At 39.3% G+C, this 22,756-nt stretch overlaps 1 protein-coding gene across 2 annotated transcripts in view; it reads right to left on the bottom strand.

The window, feature by feature from the left end:
* The window catches only part of JMJD1C (jumonji domain containing 1C), a 178,228-nt gene that overhangs the window by 88,044 nt on the left and 67,428 nt on the right, over positions 1 to 22,756 (bottom strand). For both annotated transcript variants that reach the window (XM_059851108.1, XM_059851107.1), the window contains exon 2: positions 20,238 to 20,402. Coding sequence is in view for 1 of the 2 variants with exons in the window: in XM_059851107.1 (XP_059707090.1) it covers positions 20,238 to 20,402 (165 nt within the window). In the remaining variant the exon portion in view is untranslated. The remainder of the gene's footprint in view (positions 1 to 20,237; positions 20,403 to 22,756) is intronic.

The following is a 22,756-nucleotide window of genomic DNA, read 5'->3' as shown; positions in this document are numbered from 1 at the left end:
TGAAGAAGGCACTGCTGTGACTCACTGTCCCCTCAAATAACCTCCAGACTGTTCCGAGCAGAGCTGCAGCAGAACGCGCTGGCTGCTGACTCAAACAGATGCAACATGGCCTCATTGCCTCTCCGAGCACGGTGCCTTCCCTGTGCCATTAAATATGATTCATACACAGCACAGTGCCAAAATCAAAAGAACAGATCAACATTAGCAGACAGTAAATTCTAAGTCTGCCCTTCTTTGAATATTACATGCAAATAACCTGGTATAATTCTGCGTATAGCAACCTGCCCTTCAACCTCAGTAAGGATGTTACAAATTTACCACCTTTAGTACAAACACACAGTCAGTTTGACCATGGAAGCACACAAAAAGAAACATCAGAGATGCCTGACACCAAAGTAAGGGAAATACATGCCAGTATTTTGCATCAACTGGTATTACAGAATAATAATAATTGTTTGTTGTTAATTAGCAGACTGTGGTGAAAGCACTGACATTAAAGTTATTAAAACCATGTCCAAAAAACACCTTCAGATTTGAGAGAATCTGACATTCATCTCTACCCCTCAGAAAAGGAGCCAGTGCCTTTGGAAGAAAGGAGGACATGTGACAGAAGAGCTTTTGAGCAATGCTGTCAGACAGCATGGCATGAAGCAGTTCCTGCCTTGACAAAAAAGTCACAGAGAGAGACAGACATGGCTAATAATTCCATCCTTTTCAACCAGACAGGATGTGGTTCTACAATAAAAGAGACACTATTGACTCCATTAACCTACAGTGCTGGAAATAAATCATGAAAAATGCATCCATTTCCACTGCTCATTACCACCCCCAAAATAGCTACTACAGGCTTACCTATCACTTGCACTATTTTTCAAGAAAATACTTTAATCCAGGAGGAGCAGCATTTCCTAACTCAGTATTTTTTTTCTTCAAGGAAGAACAAATCTATGTGTTAAACCAAGTGTTTTCATCTGCTGATATTTTTATATATGATGAAATAGTCCCTTCCTGTGATATAATGCAGACTCTCAAACCAGAAGAATTGATCTTGCTGCCAATTTTTAAAAGGTTTCACCAGCAAGGAGTTTAACTTGCAGTTTTCAGTGATGTAAGTTGAGGGGGGGCCTAGTAAAGCAATAAATAACTGGGTCAGGAAACAAATTTTGAAAATGTTCTTAATATGGAGATCAACAAGTAATTGCGTGTACATTTTATGTGGCTACAACAGTTTTGTCCAGTGATACTTGAAATCCAAGCATATAAATTTAGATCTATTCTTTTTTCATAGTCTGTCATTATTAAAGGATCATGTCACCTGTATGACCAAGACATATAGGTCTTTTGCAATCCATGACTTGATAAACAGAAATACCCATTTGTTTACATATCTCTATCCTTCTGGTTTTTTGATCCTTTCCCCAGCTTGGGCTCCATAAATTCAAGATGTGTTAAGTCACCGTGTGGTTTTGGCATTTAGTTCAGAGCCTTTTCATGCCTCTGTTTTTACAATTAATGACAACTTGGCAAATTAAGACAGCCTGCATACTGTAATAAATATCAATACACAATGGTTTTGCCACTAAAAACACATAAACTGCCAATATTTCATGTTGTGTCCAAGGATCTGCGAGAGTTGCTTATACTCATCAAGTAACTTATTCCCCTCCCATCCAAATGATGATCCTTTGTCTCTCAAACTGAGATCAACAAAAAGCTTGAACATTGTGTTCAGTGTCCTAGGAGCATGGTAGGCTTTGTGGCAGCACTCAAGCTCTCAGAAGTTCCTGAGAATGCTCCTCTCAGAGATGTTATTAATTTCATTCCTGTGACATGTCAGCACAGCATGTTGGGGATTGCACCACCATCCCCAAATGGGATTTTGTGAGGAGTCAGCTCCCATCCTGGCAATACCCAAGAACAGCACAGCACAGCCACCTGCAAGCGAGAGTCTGTGCCAGCCTCTCCAGCTGTCTGGGGACAGGAGATCCACAGGAGAGTTGTTCAGCCAGCCACATCCCACTTCCTTTCACTGAAGGCCCTCCAGCACCCTCCTTAACAGGCAGACAAAGCAGCAAAGGCACATGAGCAGACATGGGAAAAGCCTGCATTTTAGCCATGGTGACTGCACCCTTGTCAGGTGACTAAACACGAGTTGTCTCATGCAAATGTGCCCTTCATCACTCCAGAGAAGCATTTCCTGGAGGCAGCTGCATCCTGTGTGTCCTGTGAACTGCTCAGACTGACCATGTACTGACAATACTGGAACATGGCATTCAGGATCCAAAAGGGAGCTGTGGAAAGGAACTGAACAAATCAAACATCCTGTCCCCTGAGAAAAACAGACTACATCAAGGAGATTCTCATTAATCCTGTACTCCACAGAAAATGCCAAGCTCTCGTTCCACTGTCCTTGGACTGACTCAAATGGAAAGCAGAGCTATAAGAGAGACATGCACCCTATGCAGGAGGCAGGTACCAGCTCCATGAAAACACAGCTGAGGAGGACAAGAAGGATTGAGGATCCAGGACAGTGAAGAAATACCAAATGACTCCCAGGCATTGTAAAAGGGGTGAGAGAAAAGGAACAAATGGCACGTTGACACACGTGTCTGCATTTGTATGTCAACTTCTTTTTTTTCCCTAGACTATTACAGTTTTGAGTTGCTTTACAAAATTAAGGTTACTGAAGCTGAATTGTTAGCAAACTGCAGAACCAGATTCCACAAAGGGAGCACTTTTAAAAGAGAAGTTTTGAAACTAGTGAGAAATCTTTAAGGAGAAGAGTTCTAAGAACTGTTTTTAAGACAAAGCTCTAGCAACCAGGACAGGATAAGGTGTCTGTAACTCTGAGCCTTGGACATGACCTCAAGGAGCATGTTCTGTACACTGCCCTGGGAAGCCAAACTATGGGCACAGGATTCAAAAGTGTGGTCCAGAGGGCCTTTTATCTGTTATGGGCACAGGAAGAAACTCATCACAAGGCTGTTAAATATGCATTTCCTCAGAAATCTGGTAAGCCTCTTCTAAAACTCCTCCACTTCAGGAGAGGTTGTGTGGCTGGAAATGAAAAGCTTTTTCTGTGTTACATAGAGAATCACCTCCAGTCTGGCTGACGTCCCTACCGTCATCAGTCTTGTTAAACAGATCCTTGCGAAAGACCTGGCAAATGAGGAAGAAAAGAGAGGACAAACAAAAGAGAGGAGAATGGAGGTGATCATGTGTCTAAAGTGAGGAATTTGTAGGCATCACAGAAAAGGAATCAGTGATTCCTCAGACCTGGATTATATTGTGATGCATTTGTGAAATGATAACATGGCTCTGCCTGTGACCATCACCCCAGTCTCTTGTTATGCAGAAGTGGCGGGGGAGGTTTCCTGCTTTCTGTTTTTCTTCCCAGAGCTCTGATGAAAGCTGTACAAGTACATCACTGGTAATGTGGGGCTCTGCACAAACAAACATACATACTTCTTTCAGTATCCACTCCTCTATTCAACCCACAAGCTGGAATCAAGGCAAGGGATTCTCTCCCATTTTTCCCTCTAAAAATGGCAAAAAAGACAACATGAAAATGTCACTACAAGGAAGCAAAAGGAAAAAGCTACTGGACATCATCCTGTTCTGAAGTATTCTGTGGCAGCAGGAATCCTCCTTTCAAAGGGAAAATGGAGACAGCAGCTACCTCAGATATGGTATGATTCTATTTATCTCAGCAAGTTGGCTCTATGAGTTTTAGTTAAAGAACAGAATAATTTGAACCACCTTCAGAGAAAAGAACAGGGAGAACAAAGACTCCCCCTTTTGACACCAGTGAGCTCCTGCAACAGTTCTCTGAATTTGGGAGATGATGACCTTATATTCTGGCAGTCACCTACCTGAGAAAGCTATGGCTTAGTTTATACCTCATTCTGGCTACTTTGGGAAGGGAGCAAACCAGCAATGGATGGAGACTGAGTCTTTTGTGTTAACAGGTTCAATATGGACAAAAGCTGATGCTGAAACAGAAGAAAAAAGTCAAAACAATCAGAGGAAGGTTAGAGGAGGGCAATGAGGCTGGTGAGGGGCTGGGAACACAAACCCTTGAGAGGAACGACTGAGAGAGCTGGGTGTGCTCAGCCTGGAGAAAAGGAGACTTGGGGTGATCTTATCACTCTCTACAGCTCCTGAAAGGTGGCTGTGCTCAGGTGGGGTTGGTCTCTTTCACCAGACAATTGACAGAACCAGAGCACACAGTCCCAAGCTGCATCAAGAGAAATACAGATTGGATATTAGGAAAAAGTTTTTTACAGAAAGGGTGATAAAGTTCTGGAATGGCCTGCCCAGGGAGGTGGTGCAGTCACCATCCCTGGATGTGTTTAAAGAAAGATTGGATGAGTCACTGGGTGCCAGGGTTTAGTTGAGGTGTTAGGGCACAGGTTGATCTTTAAGGTCTCTTTCAACCTAGTCATTCTATGAAAAAGTGGTCAATAGCACAGGTACAGAGCATTCTTTCCCCAGTGCCCCTCACAGCCATGGTTTTTTTGTTCTTTGACAGTGAATTCCAAAATTCCATTTTGGCTGCTCTGCTAGCAGCCTGCATCCCAGTGCAAGCCTGTCAGACAGCTCCAGAAGAACCAACACTGCTTGCAATATTATCAAACAGCAGCAGAGAACTAAGCCAGGCTCCACAGTCATAGCTTGGAACCAAAGATGAACAGTTCAAGTAGACAAATCCACTGCTTTCACACCTATCCTGTTAACTGGTGCTATCTCCTTTCAAACAGTGAGATACAACCTCCTATCTGGCAACATGCAGCACATCCTGAAGGCAAAGGAAGTAGTCAATCCTTTCTCAGCTGAGCAGCAATCCCAGCAGATAAATGAAGGAATTCTAGAACAACATGTAGACAAATTTCTTGCATGACTGCTAAAATCATACCAAAATTGGAAATCAGACAATTTGTGGGGGAAAGAAATCTTCTTTATCTTTACTTTTTCTGTCCCTTTGAATCATAAGAAATCACAATTGACCTCATCTCTTCTCACAAAACTACTCAAGAGAATGATTTCTCAATAATAAAAATATAATTTCAAACTTCATGGTTGAAAACTAAGCCTAGAACTAGGAACAGGCTGCAAATCATTGCTTCATGAACCTGGAAAAATTAATCAGATCTGCAAACTGCCTTGTTAATCTCAAAGCCAAGCATTACTGAGTCAATAACCATGAGGTAGAACTCTGGCCTTTCTCTATGAAAAAGAAATTTTGGCTAATGAATTTCATCACTTGGTCTCAGACAGGAACTACATTTCCCCACTCCACAACTTCTCCTGCTTGCAAACTCATTCCCTCAGAGGGTGACTAATGTGCAGGACACTTCAATGAGCAGTAAAATGTAAAGAACAAAGAGAGCACAGGTTTTGTCTGCAAGGCAGAAGAGACAGAAATATGGTCTGGTGAACTCAGAGTCAGAGAGGATGGGGGAGGGCATTCAGTGAAGGTGGATCCAAGCTAAAGTCTCTTGACTCGGGACACCCAAAACCCTGCATTAAGAAAACCCAAACTACTCTGTGCACAACAAATGCCTTGAAGAGCATGAAAAAACCAATGGCCAAGAGTTACAACAGTTGAAGATACATAAAGTGGTTTTCAGTCCTGTGTAAGGATTTTTTTTTTTTTTTTTTTTAACTTCTTATTTTCATTACTCTAATGGGAAGGCTGTTTGAACACAACACTGCTTGAAAAAGAAATTCTAATCTTACTAACCTTACTTATTACAATTAATTTGTGGGTAATTCATACCCGTCTTCTCATGCCTGCCTTGGAAATGGAAAATGAGGCTCAATTTCTGATAAATAAAAAATCACTGTGTTTACATGCATTCATGGTTACCAATATTCTTTGGCTTGTCACAATTTTGGATCACAGTTGAAAACAATTTCAAGGGAGAAGCAAGTATCTGCTTTGGCCTAATGACTTATTTTCCATAAGAAATTTGATATAAACAATTTCTGGGTTTTCTTAATTTACTTTTTATAGTCAAAATGTTACTGCTGGCCAACATAACAGTACTTGTGATTTATTGTGTTTCATAAATTTTGCAATGACTTCCGTGTTACCTCCCATCTTCATCCCTCATTTATTAAGATAAACAGATCTTTTAGTTAGGCAACCAACAAAAATCTGGACTACATTAGTTGAAAAATCTATACTGAAACTGTACCAAGAAAGTTAACTGCAGCTGGAGTTTTAAACTCACAATGGAGATGCTAAGACCCTGGTTAACACCAGTGAAAAAAAAAGTACATATATGTTAAAGAGAACTAGCTCCCTGATAGAAAATAATTACCTTTCATAGTGTCACTGTGCCAAAACATTCATGGCCAAGTAACAGACCTGTACTTTCTTTATACAGTAAAATTACATAGATCACAAAAACAAACCTGTCTGTGTCTCACTGCAAACACATATACTAAAATATATGTTACAATACCATTAACATATAAAAGGAAATGGTTAGAATGCTGTAAAACCAGAGAAAAAACCAGTCTGTCTTCCCTACTATTCAAAATTTGATTAAAATAACACTAACAGAAAGATGTTGTACAGACACAGAACAGCTCACAGCTTTCCAGTATTCTGGGCAGGTGAGATGTCAGAGACACTATCCCCAAAAGCAGGTAAATGCAGGAGCAGTCAAATGACATCCAATTACACCAGCTTTCCCTGCCTGGATGTGTGGAATAGTTGCCCTTCCTGCTTTCATTTGTACACTGTATGTACATTTGTAGCATTTCAGGATATGACACTGGTCATTTCCTCACTGTGAGAGGAAGCTTAGGTTGGATATTCAGAGGAGGGTTTAAAAGGCACAATAAGAAGTGCACTAGTTATTCTAATAAATAATCTAGCATACAATCCTACACGTGCCAGTAATGTCATTTGTACTGAAGGAACTCCAAGTACATCTGTCATTAAAAGATTGTGCAATTGCAGCAGCCAAAGATGTTGAAAACAGCATTCTACAGCAGTGGCAGTAATTTCACAGCTGTGTGCAAAAATGTGATTAATTACAGTTCACTGGGTCTTTTAATAGTAACACAGGAAAATAGAATGGCATAGAAATCCATATGATCAATTAAGAATGCCATCAAGCCCCCCTGAAGCATAACCTTCTAGTAGTATGTGTACACAGCAATTACATAGGTTGATTAACTTCCAAGATCTAAGTTTCATATATATCAAGGACAGAAAATCAAAACTATTGATAAGAGACCGTATGAAAACTGTATAAATTCTTTCCTAACAAAAGCTCATCTGAGATTATCCAAGTTTAAAGGAAACACAAATTGCTGCATATTCAGGCACACATCAGAGCTGCATTTCTGCCTGACCACATTTTGGGGCTGGAAGAAAAACAGCAGAGTCACAGCAAGTTCTCTGTATATTGAACGTATTAGTCAGGCTTATAAAAATTATCCATGATCCCTCCACCTGCAGATCCAGACATACACATTTCTGTGCTGCAAGGTGCACCAGAGTCCTGACTGACCAGATCCTGCTGCTGCCTGCAGCTACCTTCACCAGCAAAGTTGATGGCATTTGCTGGAGGCTCATTCAATTCTGCCTGTCCAGGTGACAGCCTGACATCAGTTTGACAAGAAGTTCAATGAAACTTCTGATGCAATTTCAAACCCCTAACTGCTTCTTTCCACAGGACAGCATCTTAGTAGAAAAACATAAATAAATTAATGCACACAGTGATTCTATTTTAGTTTTACATAATTTTCAAGATGACAGAGTTCTAAAAGACATCTCTGACTTAATATAATTTCTCCACAGTTGTCCATAACTGTCCCAAGTACTGCTCCTGAATAAACTGGACCAGGCGTCTTAGAAGATGACTGCACACAAATGCCTATCACTCTACTTGCCAATAAACAATCAATTCATTACCATCTCTCAAACTACCTTGTAAATGTGTCCTACCCAGGAAGTTAAAAAGAATCAATTAGGTCTGTCCTAAGTAATCGAACAGAGGGAGATCGTTCAAAAGGCAGGGATGAGGGGTGGTGATGCCCACCATTCAGGATTAAAAGGATTAGCATTTTGCCTCAAACTTCAGTAAAGCATCTGATCCCAGCAACATCATACAAGCAGTTTACAGAGGTGTTGGTGCTTCTTCATGTACAATTCAGTACTAACAAGATTCCTGAAAGGAAATATCTCGTGATGCATCTTCAAACTCTCCTTTCTGTAAGGTATGAAGATATAACCTGTCATTTCTGTAGCACTCTATGTAATCATGATGTGGAAAAAAAGGAGTTGGTTTTAAATTTAGAAGCAATAAAAAAATTTAATGAATAATTTGGACTGAAGTACTACAAGTACTAAAAGTACTGTGATTTAGAATAGTAAAAGGGCTACTACAAGCAAGAGCATATGTGGATAGTCAGAAATTCTTGAACCAAAATCAACAGGCATTAACTTGGTAACTGAGCCTTACAGAACACTGAATCATAGGATCACAGAATATGCTGAGTTGGAAGTGACCTACAAAGATCATCCTATTCCAGCAAATACATTTAAACACATAGGAACATAGTTCCCTAAAAAGCTGGTTACCCCCCAAATGCAAAAAATTCTGTAGAACATAAAGAGATTTTGGCTGTATTTATATTAATATAAAGTTTTATTATTATACTTTCAAAATAACTAAATATATCAGCCAGTGATAAGAAGTACTATTCAGCTCATTTCAGGATGCAGCTAAATGTTTCAGTGATTCCAACATCTATCCACTCACAATCAGCCCAAATAATCAGTAGTTTATTCCTATTGTGATGGTACTAATACAATTTACAGCAATTCAGTATATGCATTTAAAATCTCAGTAAAACCCTTCAAATAAAATATGTAAGAATTTTTCAGAGGAATCTGAAACTAGAGCCAAGAACAGAAATATAATTTTGCATCATTTATTAAAAGAAATTAGGTACTTACCCCATGTCCTAGATTCAAAATTGATGGGAAATTTCAAATTAAAGTAGTCAGTCAGGATTTTTTCAGAATGATGCATTATATGAAAGAATAATTACTTTTTTTCTTATACAGATCTATTCAAAAATTGGCTAACTAACAGACCAAGACTTTTCCATAAAGTAGTCAAAATGAAATACAACAGCAGCTAACAAAAGACAAAAAAGCTGAATACAATACTTTTTTTTTCCCCCATGACTGGTGGACGCCCCTGAGAGTTGGTAGACAAAAAATAAACACTATATCATTAATTGTGTTAATATTTCACCTATCTGTAAATAAGAAGTCAGACTTACTCAAGGTTAGATGAGGTCTGCCATATTTCTCTAGTAAAGTATTAATTACTGCTAAGGGATATTACTTGCAAACAAAGATCAAGCCCCTAATCAATGGGAGTCTATTTTGATTGCCTACAAAATCAGCCTAATGAATACTCTTCTGAAAGGGTTTTGGTTTCTTAAGACTTTATATAGTCCTAAATTTATAGTTCTTAACATTGACTCACCTCCTGGTATTAAAGATACTGTATGTAACAATGCTTTAAACATGCAATGCACATTAAATAAGATATAACACCTCAAGGAATTAACAATAACTATTGCTGAAGTAACCTCAGGCTTTACTGCTAGGAAGTGCAGATAAGTTAGGGGGAAAAAACCAATCCCAACCAAAGTTTCACTGTATGTCCTTCCCCATTTACATAAATATATCACACAGCAGATGCCAGAAAACCAGAAGTGTTCTAAACCCACAGAGAACATAAAGTGGTTTGCTGATACCTGATGAATTTCAAAAACTTAAATGCTTTCAGTGTTGTTCTATCATTTGTTTAAGACTGACATCATCTTAACAGGACAGCTTTGCAAAGAGAAACACAAGCAGCTTCAGTATAAGTTTTTGTTTTTCTTTCAAGAAGTCATTGGATGTGTCTTTGCCATTTCTAGCCCTTGACTCAACTTCCTGATTTGGCCAGCAGCTGGAAGGATGTTAATCCAAGGGTACAAGAAAGGAAGTGGTAAAACAACATGCTCCCAGCCCTGGCCTCTGCATGTGCACAGCAAATGGATTTTGAACCCACAGCATATAAATAAAACCTGTGAGGACAGGACAGGAAAATTGCTCAGCAGAAGAAACCAACCTGTGCCTTCAGCAGCCTTCTCCTCTATCCTTCTCTCCCCATCAATTCTCCCTCACAATTCCAGGTAATCTGTGATTAGGCAGTAAGGACATCTTAATTGTCATCATGAGTGGTGTGACCTGCAGCCAGTCAACATTTCCATTCCTCCTGCCCAGCTGGGGCAAATGCAGAGCCAGCAAACCTAAGAAAGGCTTCAGAAACACTGATCATATGCATGCCAACATAAACAGTCAACATGAATTGCAGAAAGTAACATGTTCCCATACAAAAATGCACCTGGAAAGAACTGGCAAATACTTCAGGAGGCTGCTCTTGTGACAGTGAAGGCAAAAATAGAGGGCATAGGGTTTGTTTTTCAAAAAAAAAAATGCACATGATGGTCACTTTGCTACAAAATGAAGTTAGCAGAAAGTTTAGGATGCTAAAAATACAAAATACAGATTCCACTCAGCTATTCTCCTCGTGCAAGTTAAATACCTCAAGCTGACAGTCTGTTCCTGAGCTTTCTTATGTTCAGTTTTCTCCTTAGCAGTTAAGATAAATTTAAAAAGCAAACATAGTAAAACATCAAATTGTTGCTAGAACAACTTCAGCAGTGTTTGAGGTTGCTATGGAAATGTGACTTTTCCTGTCCTCAAGAAACTGCCACGTATGAAAGATTGCTCATGATAAATATATCAGGGACAGCCCATTTATAATGCTTTAGCACCTATGACTTTTTTCTCCAAATACTTGATTTAGCCTGTTTTAGTGCAACTGAAGGCCTGCAACATCTGCCAGCAAAAGAAATTTCTGTTAATGGCAGGTAATAACCAACATCTCATTTCAAAATCTTTTTCAAATGTAGAGCCCTGAGAATGACAAAATGGAACAAAAAAACCCATACTAAATCAGCAGTGATCAATACAATGCAAGTACAGACAAGGCATAAGAGAAATAAACAATAGCACTTAATTCACACGTATGTCTGCTTAGTGTACACTAAAAGAAGAATTTCTGTAATGGAGGGGACAGAGATTCTGGATCTAACTGAGACTGAGGAGGGTTTAAGCCACAGTGCCAAAAAGGGGAGGTAGAAGCATGGCCCTTTCAGCATCACTGGGAGACCTAAGCAGCAACAGTTGCCTTGTTTGTATGTCAATAACCAAAATTCAGGGGGAGTTGAAGGATATGCTTTCTAAAGAATAAAAAAAATAAACCTTCTTCATTTGAAGAATACAGACCTTTTACTCCCAACTAGTAAAACACAGCGTCTGGTCCTGACTGCAACATTTTTGCTTTACTGAGACATGGATTTCACCTGAAGCTCCAATGTCTCAGGTGTACGAGTCTGGGAGGAACAGGAATGCTCCAGGCCCTATGTATCCACACAGTCCTGTAACCTACTGAAGTACCTTTTACAGAAAAAGTCCTTCCCATTTTGGTGGGTTTTCCACACTGCTGTAGGTAAGTTGAATATTGAGACTTCATACTACACTGTTAAGCACAGAAGAGACTGCTGGAATTCTGGGAAAGAAGAACACAAGGCTCATAAAATTCTAATTATGCTTTCCATAACTTACCGTACTCAAGTAAGCATGATGTGAGCAGTGCTTTAGTATTGCACAGCTGACAAGTTATTAATGCACAGAAACAGCAGTGGAGATTTGAAGAGTGGGTGGCTTCAAAATTAGCTGCTAAATGGATTTGACAGGTGTAGAGCCCAGCTGCTCCTCCTGCCATCACAAGAGAAACACTGAGCAGCATCAGGGGATGGAGGTCTTCTGGCACAGCTCTCCTTCATTTGGACAGCCACCGTTGGGATGGAGGACAAGTACCATGCTGACATCTCTCTCACTGTACAGACTCTCAACAGGTATAGTTCAGAAGATAGGCTTTTTAAAATGTTTTTAACATATAGAGACAAATATTCTGTTTGTGTGTATATCTCTATACACACAATCTATAAATACACACATACCTATATATATAATTATAGCTTTTATAGATATAGCTATTATAGATTTATAATATAATTTGTAATTTATATAAACAGCAACAAGTAAGACAGAGTGATAAGTCTGATGGAGATACACAGTCAACTTCCAAAGCTCAAACTCTGGAAGCTGAATTAACACAATGCTATACTGAAATAACCACCTGCATCCACCAGCCTGTATCCTGCTCACTGTGGTATCTCCACAGTAGAGTTGATCTTTCTAATTCACTGAAAAAGTGCAGATGATCTAGACAGCTACAAGGCAATTTGTTTTCTTCAGCACAAGTGAAAATTTTGTTCTCATAAATGCTGTTGAAAAAAATAAAGAAATCAAATACTTAGGACTTTCAAGTGAATTCCAGAGAACCCAGCATACCTCATGGCTCTTCTACATAACTACAGTTTAGATCCGCAGACACTAACTGCAGCCTAGCTGACTGGGCTAGCAGCAGGAGTATAACCATATCCCAAACCAGTCCAGGCTTCAGTTATAAAAATCAATATGCAAGCAGTCACCCTGCACTGAGCTCCCTGCAGCTGTGGCTTCAACTGCTCTGCTCCAAGTGCAGAGCTTGAATATGGAACCTCAAGATGCTTTATATCTGTCTTTTACAGAAAGACATGTAAATCATCAGCAGCATTTCACTGCTATCTGACTTTGGAACAGGTGCAAGAGACAGAGGCACACTCAACTGTGAGCATCACTCAGTTACAGCTGGATTGCTAAATAGTATCTAAGACTTTTTACCTGGCACAACCCTTGGAGAACAGGAAGTGCTTTACTAGCAGGAAAGAATCTGAGGTACAAAGACATCCAGGATGCTGTGACATACTAAAGCAGATTTCTCTAGATGAGCTGCCAAAATAGCAACTCCCAGGCCAGTATGATCTATGTGAGCTGTGGTTACTGTTGAAGTCTATAAAATACTCCATTTTGTTTGGAATTCTGTAACTTCTATAAATGAAATTAACATTAAGAACTATTCTTAGCATAGCACTTAACTACCAAAAAATATTTCATTTATTTTATATAGGTAAGCATGCTTTTACAAAACTAAATCCTTTCACATAAAAAAAGCATCTTCATTGCTTATAAGTGCAAGTTAAACAAGAAAGTAAAAAGGAAGCCTGCCATTGGCCAACACGTTAAGAGAAAAAACTTTGGAGCAACCAATGCAGTAATGTAAAGTGGACAGAAAGTACCAGGGCCACATAGAAAACAGCACTGCAGTGAGGCTTTCCAGCCCATCACTCATTTCCAGAGTGGGAAGCCACAGGGCAACACCCATATTTCATAACAAAGCATCTGGGGAGGTAGATTCCAGTTTATTGCTCTTCATTTGGGACATGTCCTGGGAAGCTAAGGGCCTCTCCCTAGAAGGCTGCATGGAGAGCAGAGACTCCCAGTAAGCAGCAGTTCAGAAGGAGCAGGTGCCAAAGTCCACAGGCGGGATGTGGTACTGCCTGAGATGTTTCTGTTCTGTGGGAACATTACAGTAACGTACTCTCCAACAAAGTAATCTTTGAACCATCTCCAAGTGCTGTTTCTGCATGTTACTGTCTTTCACAATGCAGCAAAAAATCAGGTCATTTATGCTCTGCTGAGTCAGTTACTTAAATTTGCTCTTCCCCAAGCTCTAAAGTTTTCCAAGAAGCTGACAGCTTCCAAGCATTTTCTCCTCTATTGCATATATCTTATCTTTACCCCATATTACCAAGGGATACAAGCACTAGAATTTTGATGCAGGGAAAGGAGTACCTGAAAAAAACCACTATTAGTTTTTGATTGTTTTCTCTGGAAGCTACAGCACTTCCTCCCCTCATATTTGAAATATCCTCAAAGTTTTTGCTTATTTAAGGACTCAGAAGACCAAGTCTTCTCTCTGCCTTACTTTCCATAGACACAGTAATCCTCTGTGAATTAATTTCTTTTTACTGCTGGAGTATTTTGAGTGTCCACTGAGGATTTAATCATAGTATCTGGCAGTGGATACCTCTATATTTCACTGTGCAGAGAGAACAGGCTGCAATGAAGTAACTGAATATGCAGGGGGAACATCAGCAATATCTATAGAAGCTCCTGCTTTTGACAGGGATCAATCTGAGCCATGGGATCAACATATAAAAGAGAAACTTACTCAGAAATGCTAAAATTAGATCATCAAGACAAAGAAGAAAACAAATCCTTGAGAGAGTGAAAAAGTGGTAGTGTGTCACAGTATAAACAGAAATGAACAAGGAACCTGTTCTACTTTCCATTATTGCGCCAAAGATAAAGAATTTGATTTGTCTCAAGAACATCTGGAAGCCCTGCAAAAGCTTGTTGTACAAACTCTACACTTTCTTCTTTAATCATGACACAAATGCCAGTAAACTGGCACTTCCAAAATATTTGCTTCATAATCCAGCACAATCAAGCCAGCTGAAGCAGAATGCAGTCAAGCCAAGGGATTCTGCAATTGACAGCTGGGACAGAGGGGCACAGAGGGAGGAGGTAAAAGGCTACCTAAGGTCAGAGGACAAATCATCTCTTCCATGTATGCAGGAATGCTTCACCTCACATACTTTACCACCAGGTGCCCTAATGTGCACATGAACATACTGGGCTCATTCACATCTAAGCAGAACAAACACATCCAATGCCACCAAAACAAATCTCATCTCATTCTTCTGCTGAGGACAACCTCCTCATTAGCATGACAGTCAGACTGAAGGCCCACAGCCCCACATGTGCTACTGACACTGGCCAGTGTCACTCAGCTCCAGATTCTCACGAAACGGAAACCGGTTCGTCACTGCCAGTGAAGATTCACTCTTTGTCCCTGTTTTTCCTCTAAGTCTGGCTAAAGCTCTCTATTCTTGCAGAGCCCTGCACAGAGTCCCAGGAAAGACTGTTCTCAAGCCACTGGTTTAGCAATTACTTCACTTGATCCAAGAGAGGCTAACAGGCATGCTCCTTTTTTTACTGGGGCATGGGGGAGGTTGAGTTGTACTTCCAGCCTCCCCGCCTTAGGAGATATGCATATTCAGGATCTCCTCATGAAAATGTATTTTAGCTTTTATCTATATATTTCTCACAAACACAGAATTGCAGGAGAACCAGTTCTTGCTGTATACCAGCCCCAAAACTGGGAGTGATAGTTACTGCAGACCTTTGTGTTAGTTGAGACCAAAGGGCATATCTGTTGGTCTGACAAAGCGAATACTGTAAAGCTAATGAGGAATTGTCCTCATATTCAGAGCAACAAACTACCATGGTTTTTTCTGATTTATTACATATGGATTCATACTGAATTCACAAGCAGCACTGGTTGGTTTACAGGTATAAAAAAAGGCAAGACATACTTCATAAAACAAGGCATACCCAGAGGAACACATGAAACACTGACTCATCATCATCCCAGGCACCCTGCTCTGCCCTGCCAGCTAAATGTACCATTCCCCAGTCCTGTTTTTCATCACAGTATACTGAGCCAAACTGTTTCCTCCTTTGACATCTACCCTGCACAAGACCAGCAGTTTCTTCCAAAACAAAAAACAAAAATAAGATACTTTTCTTTTTCTGTTCTGTAACATCCTCTTCCTTTCTCGTTGCAGAAGTTTCTCATGTGTGTTCTCATTCAATGCATTCACTTTTCTCTATATTCAATTCCAATCCTTTTCTTTCCAACCTCTTGGGTTCTCCTAGATCCTTTACCTGAAAGTACAGACTTGCCATACCCTATAAACCTTAAACTCATTTAATCATAACTGCATTTTCCATTATTCTTCTTTCCTTATTTTCCTTCCAAGATAATGGAAGATGCTTCTTAAAATGCCTGTCTGAAATGTCTCTTTCATTCCTATCTCTAGACCTTCAATAATAAATTTTTGGTTCAGCATATCATTCATGTTTCCAAGACCCTCTTCCCAAACAGAGTTATTAAGAAAAAGACACTCAGCCTACACCTTCCTGCACTTAAAACATGTACAGTTGATTCCGTGAAAAAAAAATTAATTGCTATCTATGTTTCTGCCATAGTGCCCTCTGCTAGTAAGTCTGTGACCTTAAAACTTTTCCTGCACATTATTCCATTATTCTCTAAAATGTCTCTAGCTGCTTCTATCCTTTGTCATCTCATTTTCTCCCTCTACGCTTTATTTCTAGATATTTTAATGTGCAATTAGAGAGGCAGTAATTAAATTCAAACTGACAGCTCACAGAAGCATTCTGTTCAGTCCACATTAAAACCTTGGCTCCAATTTGTCACCCTGCCCACACACATACTTCCATCTCCCCTCTTGGCTGCTGAGGGGATACCACCATACTCCTAAGACTTCAGACTGAATTATATCAAATGCATGATTTTATCACTGATCTCTAACATCATAGTACCCAAACTATTTCTACATAGGAAAATTAATTTAACCTCCCAAAATACAACTATCCTTTGTCTACCTACAGGTCAAAAAAATTTATTCAGCATGTCAATTGCTGCAAAGTTATTTCTGAGAAATTCAAAACCCAATTCTGCCTCATTTTTGAAGTACTGGTGATTCCCCTAACCCATCACTTTGAGCCTATCACTCCTGTTTTTTTTCTATCTTTGTGACATACACCTCCCCTTATTTACCAACCCAAACTGATGCCTTCAATTTCAACACCTTATCTTGGCTACTTTTTTTTTAAATCCCTTAATGTGAGAAGGCACACCACTCATTTCCACTTAGCTACTTTTTTTCAGAATCCATACTTGCACTTTTTCCTATGCTAACACTTTGGCCAAGAAATTTTTTCCTGCATTGACATCTGTAAAGCATTTCTATTACTTTAAGGTTAACAACAAGCACTGTTTATCAAAGATCCTTGTTCCCAATATCCAGGCTACACATACACTGACATTGCTTATCACTATAGCCATTTCTTTAAGCTTCTTGACAGTCTTTTCTTCTATGATTGCAAGGTGATTCCTAATTATACCAGCTAGGCAGCCAAGTCCTCCAGTGCTCCCAGGAAGAAAAAGCATTTGATTAGAGCGTGCACAACCTGAGGCTCTGCAGTTCCTCCCTCCTTCTCAGCTCTGCACAGTGGCAGAGGTATCCAGTCTAAGTCATCACATGAAGCCATCACAATGAAGCTTGTTACTGGCAATAGGGCTCCAGGTTCATTTACAGCCAACTCTTCACCTGAGGCAGGAATTTCACTTCAACAATCTCATCGTGAGAGAAACTGAATTCAGGTGACAGTCTACTCCTCTCCTGTAACTGAGTTTCTAAACAAGGAAAAAGAGACAGCGCCCCCCATCTCCCCCTTTCTCAGCCTGACTATAGAGCCTAAAATCTTAAAGCATCATTACACAAGGTCAATGGATGCTGTGCTTTCAGAATAGCTACACCTCAGGCACTCATGCATTTGAAAATAGCAGCATGTGTGAACAACTTGCATTCTAGCAGTTTCATCTGTAAAGTGGAGATCACATCATATCACACAACTGAGTGATGAAAGCAATCAGTAACTGAAGTACTCAGACACTAGACTGGTAACTACCCACCAAAAAAAGCCCACAGCAACTGCAGACCTTGTCTTCTGATCAGGTTTGAATACCATACAGTAAATACAGGGTACATTAATCAAAGAAGAGAAGGTGATAACCAATGAAATAAACAAGCAGTTTTCAGTCACTCCACTGAAGGCAAAGATCCTAGAGAAATACCACATAAAATTTTCAAAAATATTGCTTTGCTGCATTTATGTTAGCATTCAAAATAAAGCTGTACCAAAACCTCTTCTTTTGGTATGATTTTTTTTCAATATTGTTCACATGCATGGGAATGCTTGAGACTTCCTTTAAAGGCTACATCAAGACTCAGCTTTTTTCAAAATATGCTTATTACCACATCCACACTTGGGATTTCACATAAAAGTGCAAATATTCCTATTCCTGTTTGACAAATAATTTTTTTTAACCGCCTTTTTCATGTTTTCTTATTTTTAGTCAGTCTTATTTTGGAAAATAAACAAACAAAAAACAAGAAACCCCTCCACAACCAAAACACACCACACAAACCTTCACATAGCTCACCCACTCCAATGCACTGCAGTGTTTTGATAGTCTGGTGACAAAACCCAAAAGTTCCATGGCAGTTGGAGCACCCTCACTGCTCCCCAAGCCCTGGTGTGCTCAGAGTTGCTATTGATACACAGCAAAAAAGCCTTGGGAGGTCTCTGTGGAGAGAATCTGCTTTAACTACAGCCAGTATCCTGTATCTGCACTTTCCCTCCAATATGTTTTTTCTGGAATGGGTGACTAGAGGGTTTGACTCAGGAAAACTGCTAGAACATCTGTACACAGGCCAAGTATAAATGAGAGAATTTCTGAGAATTTATCATCCTTAACATCTGAAAACTGTGACCTGAAGCTATTTGAGCCTCACTTCAGCCTATACGATTTCAATTTTTTAACTGTAAAAGCAGGAGGCAGATCTTTTGAAAATCTTCCTTCTCATGCCTATCAGCTGCCTCAAAAATGTAAACATTAAAAAAATTACAGGATTTGTAAGATAATGATGGAAGAAAAGAAGTTTTTGCCTTTTGCTGGACCAGCACAAGTTTGATAAAAGTGTCTGCTAGGAGAAAGGTTCAACCAGAACTTTCACACATTAGCAAATACATACTTTCCACTTGGGGACATGATCAACAGCCAGGCTAGAATGCTTTATAGAAATACACCCCCTCTAAACCCAAGAAGGATCTCTATCCTAGAGGGTGAGATTAAAAGCATGTAAAATAGCAGAGTACTTAGACACTAAACTAAGTTTTTAACAGATGTTAGAAGACCCATCTCAATCAAGGAGAGATGGGTGGCTTCAAAGAGCAACTATCATGGCTCCCTAAAACTAAAAATTCTTGCTCAAGGATATACTAACTTGCCTGTACAAGCAAATATATGACTCAGCCTGCACATCCAGAAAGTTAGCTTGCTTTACTCAAGTACATTAGCACAGACATACAAGCTGAGTCAAGTAAGAGTATTAACTGAAGAGGAATAAGTCAATCCAAAATCATCTATGACTTCTTTGACCAGACTGCTTCATGACCATCAGCATGACTGTTCCCACCCCAGCTTCAAAAAAATTATCCCACAATAGCATTCCAAGAAATCCATCAGGTGCTCAGAGAGGAGAATATTAACACTATATTGAAAGGAAACAAATACAGCAAAAGCCAGAGGAAAAAAAATATCATCATCTAAATTCATGATGACTGTAAATATCTAAAAAACCAGGACTGAGTTACAGATATTAACCTTATTATCAAATATATCTAAGACTTCCCTTCATCATTTCCACAAATTTGTTGGAGCCCCTTTCACCCACTAGTCTATGAGCTATCTTCCCCAACTGTACACAAAGCAAAACCTTCCAATACAGTAGGTTCCCAAAATCTCACATCTATTGGGCTCTTCTGAAGACTTTGCTAGCACTACTAGTTTCTTTGGAGAAAAAAGGCACACATGTTTATTGCTTTTTAGATTATCTCATCAGATATATCTAAAGGCATGTCACAAATGCACACAGCCTCCTAGCAGTTATCTCAACAGCTTTAAATGCTTGGGCACCAATCCAGAAAGAGTAGAGTCACAAGTATCACCTCATAAACCAGGCAAACAATTACCACTTACTTGATTAATCTTTTCTCATCTTTCTGAACTCTGACCTGAATTTCAGATACCTTCTTTGTGGAAGCTGAGGGTATCACAAGTTTAAGGGATTATTTTTCACCTTAATTTCAATCCTCCTCAGAGCAGTAAGATATGTTACTGGTAAGTTTATCTTTGTAAGATGCTTTGACTATGCAAAGTGACATTAATCCTACTGTGTCACTCAGACACCACTTTTGCAGTGCTTTAGGTTGATTCAAAAAGGAAGATGAGTGACTATTATCTCATCACTCCACCCCTCCAACACCAACATGCTTGACTACTTTTTTCTTATCATTTTCTTACCCTTCTCCCCCTCCATGCTCACCACTTCCCATCACCACTGGAGTAACCTAGACAGTATCTTAAGGATAGAATTACAGAGAATTAAATGCTTTAGTAAATGCAATTGTTAAAGTATCTTACCAATGCAGGCCATTGAATTTGTTTGATCTTTGATCCCTGAGTCTGGCTTGGGTCTTTTCTTTTCGCCCAGACCAGCTGGTACTCCACCAAGAAAGCTGCAAAATCTTCATAAACTTTAACCCATTCTCGCTTTTCCCATTCAAGGTCATCAAATTCCACATACACCTGAGGAAATGGAAGAAAGGAAAGGACATACTTTATTGCATACACACAGCATATGTTGATCTACATACACTTTTCAATGCATAGATTAAAAAATTTAATGCAAGATCTTTTTTATTACCCATTTTAATGCTATGGTTTTGAAATTATATATTCATTTCCTACACCACAGAAGACAGTTTTCTTGGCAGTACATTTGTGGTGAAGAGAGGAGAGTTACTAAAACATTACCACTAACATTGGGTGCCTTATCTCATGAACAAAAAGCATCACACTAAGTATTTAATAGTAGTATTCAAGGAATACATACAGCTATCTACATAATCATTAAGTTTTAGGAATGCTCCTCATTTTCATTTCAAATATGCCACGTAATACAAACCAACTAACCAATGATATGGTTTTAAGAGAAAAAGAAAAAGAAGTCAATTGGAACAGCATCAGAGAGGACATCCTGAGCCTGCAGACCTTGTTACTACAAGCAAGTCCAACACACAGCAGCTCACAGAAGCAGCTCAGTTTTCCTGCAATTCAGCTCAAAAAACCAAACAAGAAACAATACCACCACATTTTGTTTCCAGCTAGGTTAATGTGGAACCAGTTTGTAACTATTTGATCCTGTGCTATCTCTGGCCCTCTCTAATACAGAACAGCTGTACCTTCTCCCCTCAGCTGCATTCACTAAACTACTGAGTTAAATACACCACACCTTTTGTCTCCTCTTGTGCAGAGCAGAGGGATCCCAAAGCTATCCAGAAGCTATCTGCACTACCAAACACAACTCTGCTAAACGCATTACATTTCAAAATAACAGAATTCATTTTGTGAAAATGGTGTTTTTCACAATTTTAAATTTAAAAATTAATCAAAGTAGTAAGTTGTTCTCTTTTCCCAATTATGAGAAATGTCATAAGAAAAAGCAGCTGGTAAAATACAAAAAAATGCCACTGCTTGATACACTAAGTGGAGAAGAAGGGAAGATGCTTTCCTACATTTCTGAATTTGAGCCTCAGCCACACCCAAGGCAATTTCCAAAACTGGAGTTTCTTCCTCTATCTGCTTCTGAGAACTAAAAATCACTGTCACAGAAATATTCTTCTCTTTTAGATCTGGTTAATTTTAGGCCTACAACATACTTTCTTGTCTAGACTTTCTGTCTCACACTATCTAACGTGTACTACAGTGTTCCTTCTCATCTTGTCCTCCTCCCTTCTGAGTACACAACTTCAATTTTCACCAAGCCACTCTCACTCCTGTACCCAAGTTCATCATCCCAGTTTTCCCCCACAGATACTCTTAACCCATATTACTCCCACTTCATTCCCACAGACTTCCTTTTCCCTTCCTTCTTTAAAGCATCAGATCAAGAAAATCCTCTCATCTCCACTGTTCATTACTACAGCAATCGCCTCTTATTCTAACAGAGCAAGTAGGAAACAGCAGCAAAAACTAATCACTAAAAAACCCCACTTTTTAATAATTTAATTTCTAGAGACTAATTCTAAAATATGTAATAAAGTTGCAGAATATTAATTTCTTAAGCAAAAGAGTTAAGAGGAACAGTTAACAGTAAAAACACTGTCAGGAAAGCACATCATATCCCAAATCATTCTGGCAGCATTCATTATCTTGTAATTGCAGCTACTTTGAACCCTTCTGGAGAACCATTTATTTGTAAAATTTGTCATTTGATCAATTCTAAAGACAACCTTCAGTGACAGTACACTTAAAAAATCATTCTCTAAAATTCACCTTCCTCCTACAAATTTCACTCAATTATTTCAGACTGATCAAATAATTTTGTTTTAGTATCTGGAAAGACACTTCACCTGGGTAGTCTGTAGCAGGTTAAGAGGTTAAGCACCAGACCTCACACAGCAGCAGATTAAAAAAAAAAAAAAAAAGGAGGCAAGGGGAATCAAATGAATTAATATTTTTGAAAAACACAGATAAGTCTAAAGCAGAGTTAGCAGTTTAGAAACAGCCACACTAAAACATACTGTATCTTCTGGACACTGGCCAAAACTTGTGGATAGCTGTGATACAATCTAGTGTTTGTGTGCAAGTTTTGCACCCCAAATAAACCAAAATTCAGTACAGCGACAGTGGGAGTTACTGCTGAGCTATCTGCAGAGTCTCCTGGCACCATATAATTAGATCTTCAAAGGAGCAGTTCCAAGAAAAGTGGAGAATGGAGCATGGCACAGAGCCAGTCTGCCATTGCTCAGGGCACCATATTCCGCCTCTAGCTCCACACACACAATACTTGGGAATCACTTCTGCCAGCTTCCACCACTTTCAGGTTTCCATGCCAAGCCTATTAGCTATCTGCAGGCTTTTTAAAGTTTATTCTTGAA

The sequence above is a fragment of the Haemorhous mexicanus genome, chromosome 7 (assembly GCF_027477595.1).
Source record: "Haemorhous mexicanus isolate bHaeMex1 chromosome 7, bHaeMex1.pri, whole genome shotgun sequence".
Classification (NCBI taxonomy): Eukaryota; Metazoa; Chordata; class Aves; order Passeriformes; family Fringillidae; genus Haemorhous; species Haemorhous mexicanus.
This window is presented reverse-complemented; position numbering and strand designations above follow the sequence as displayed.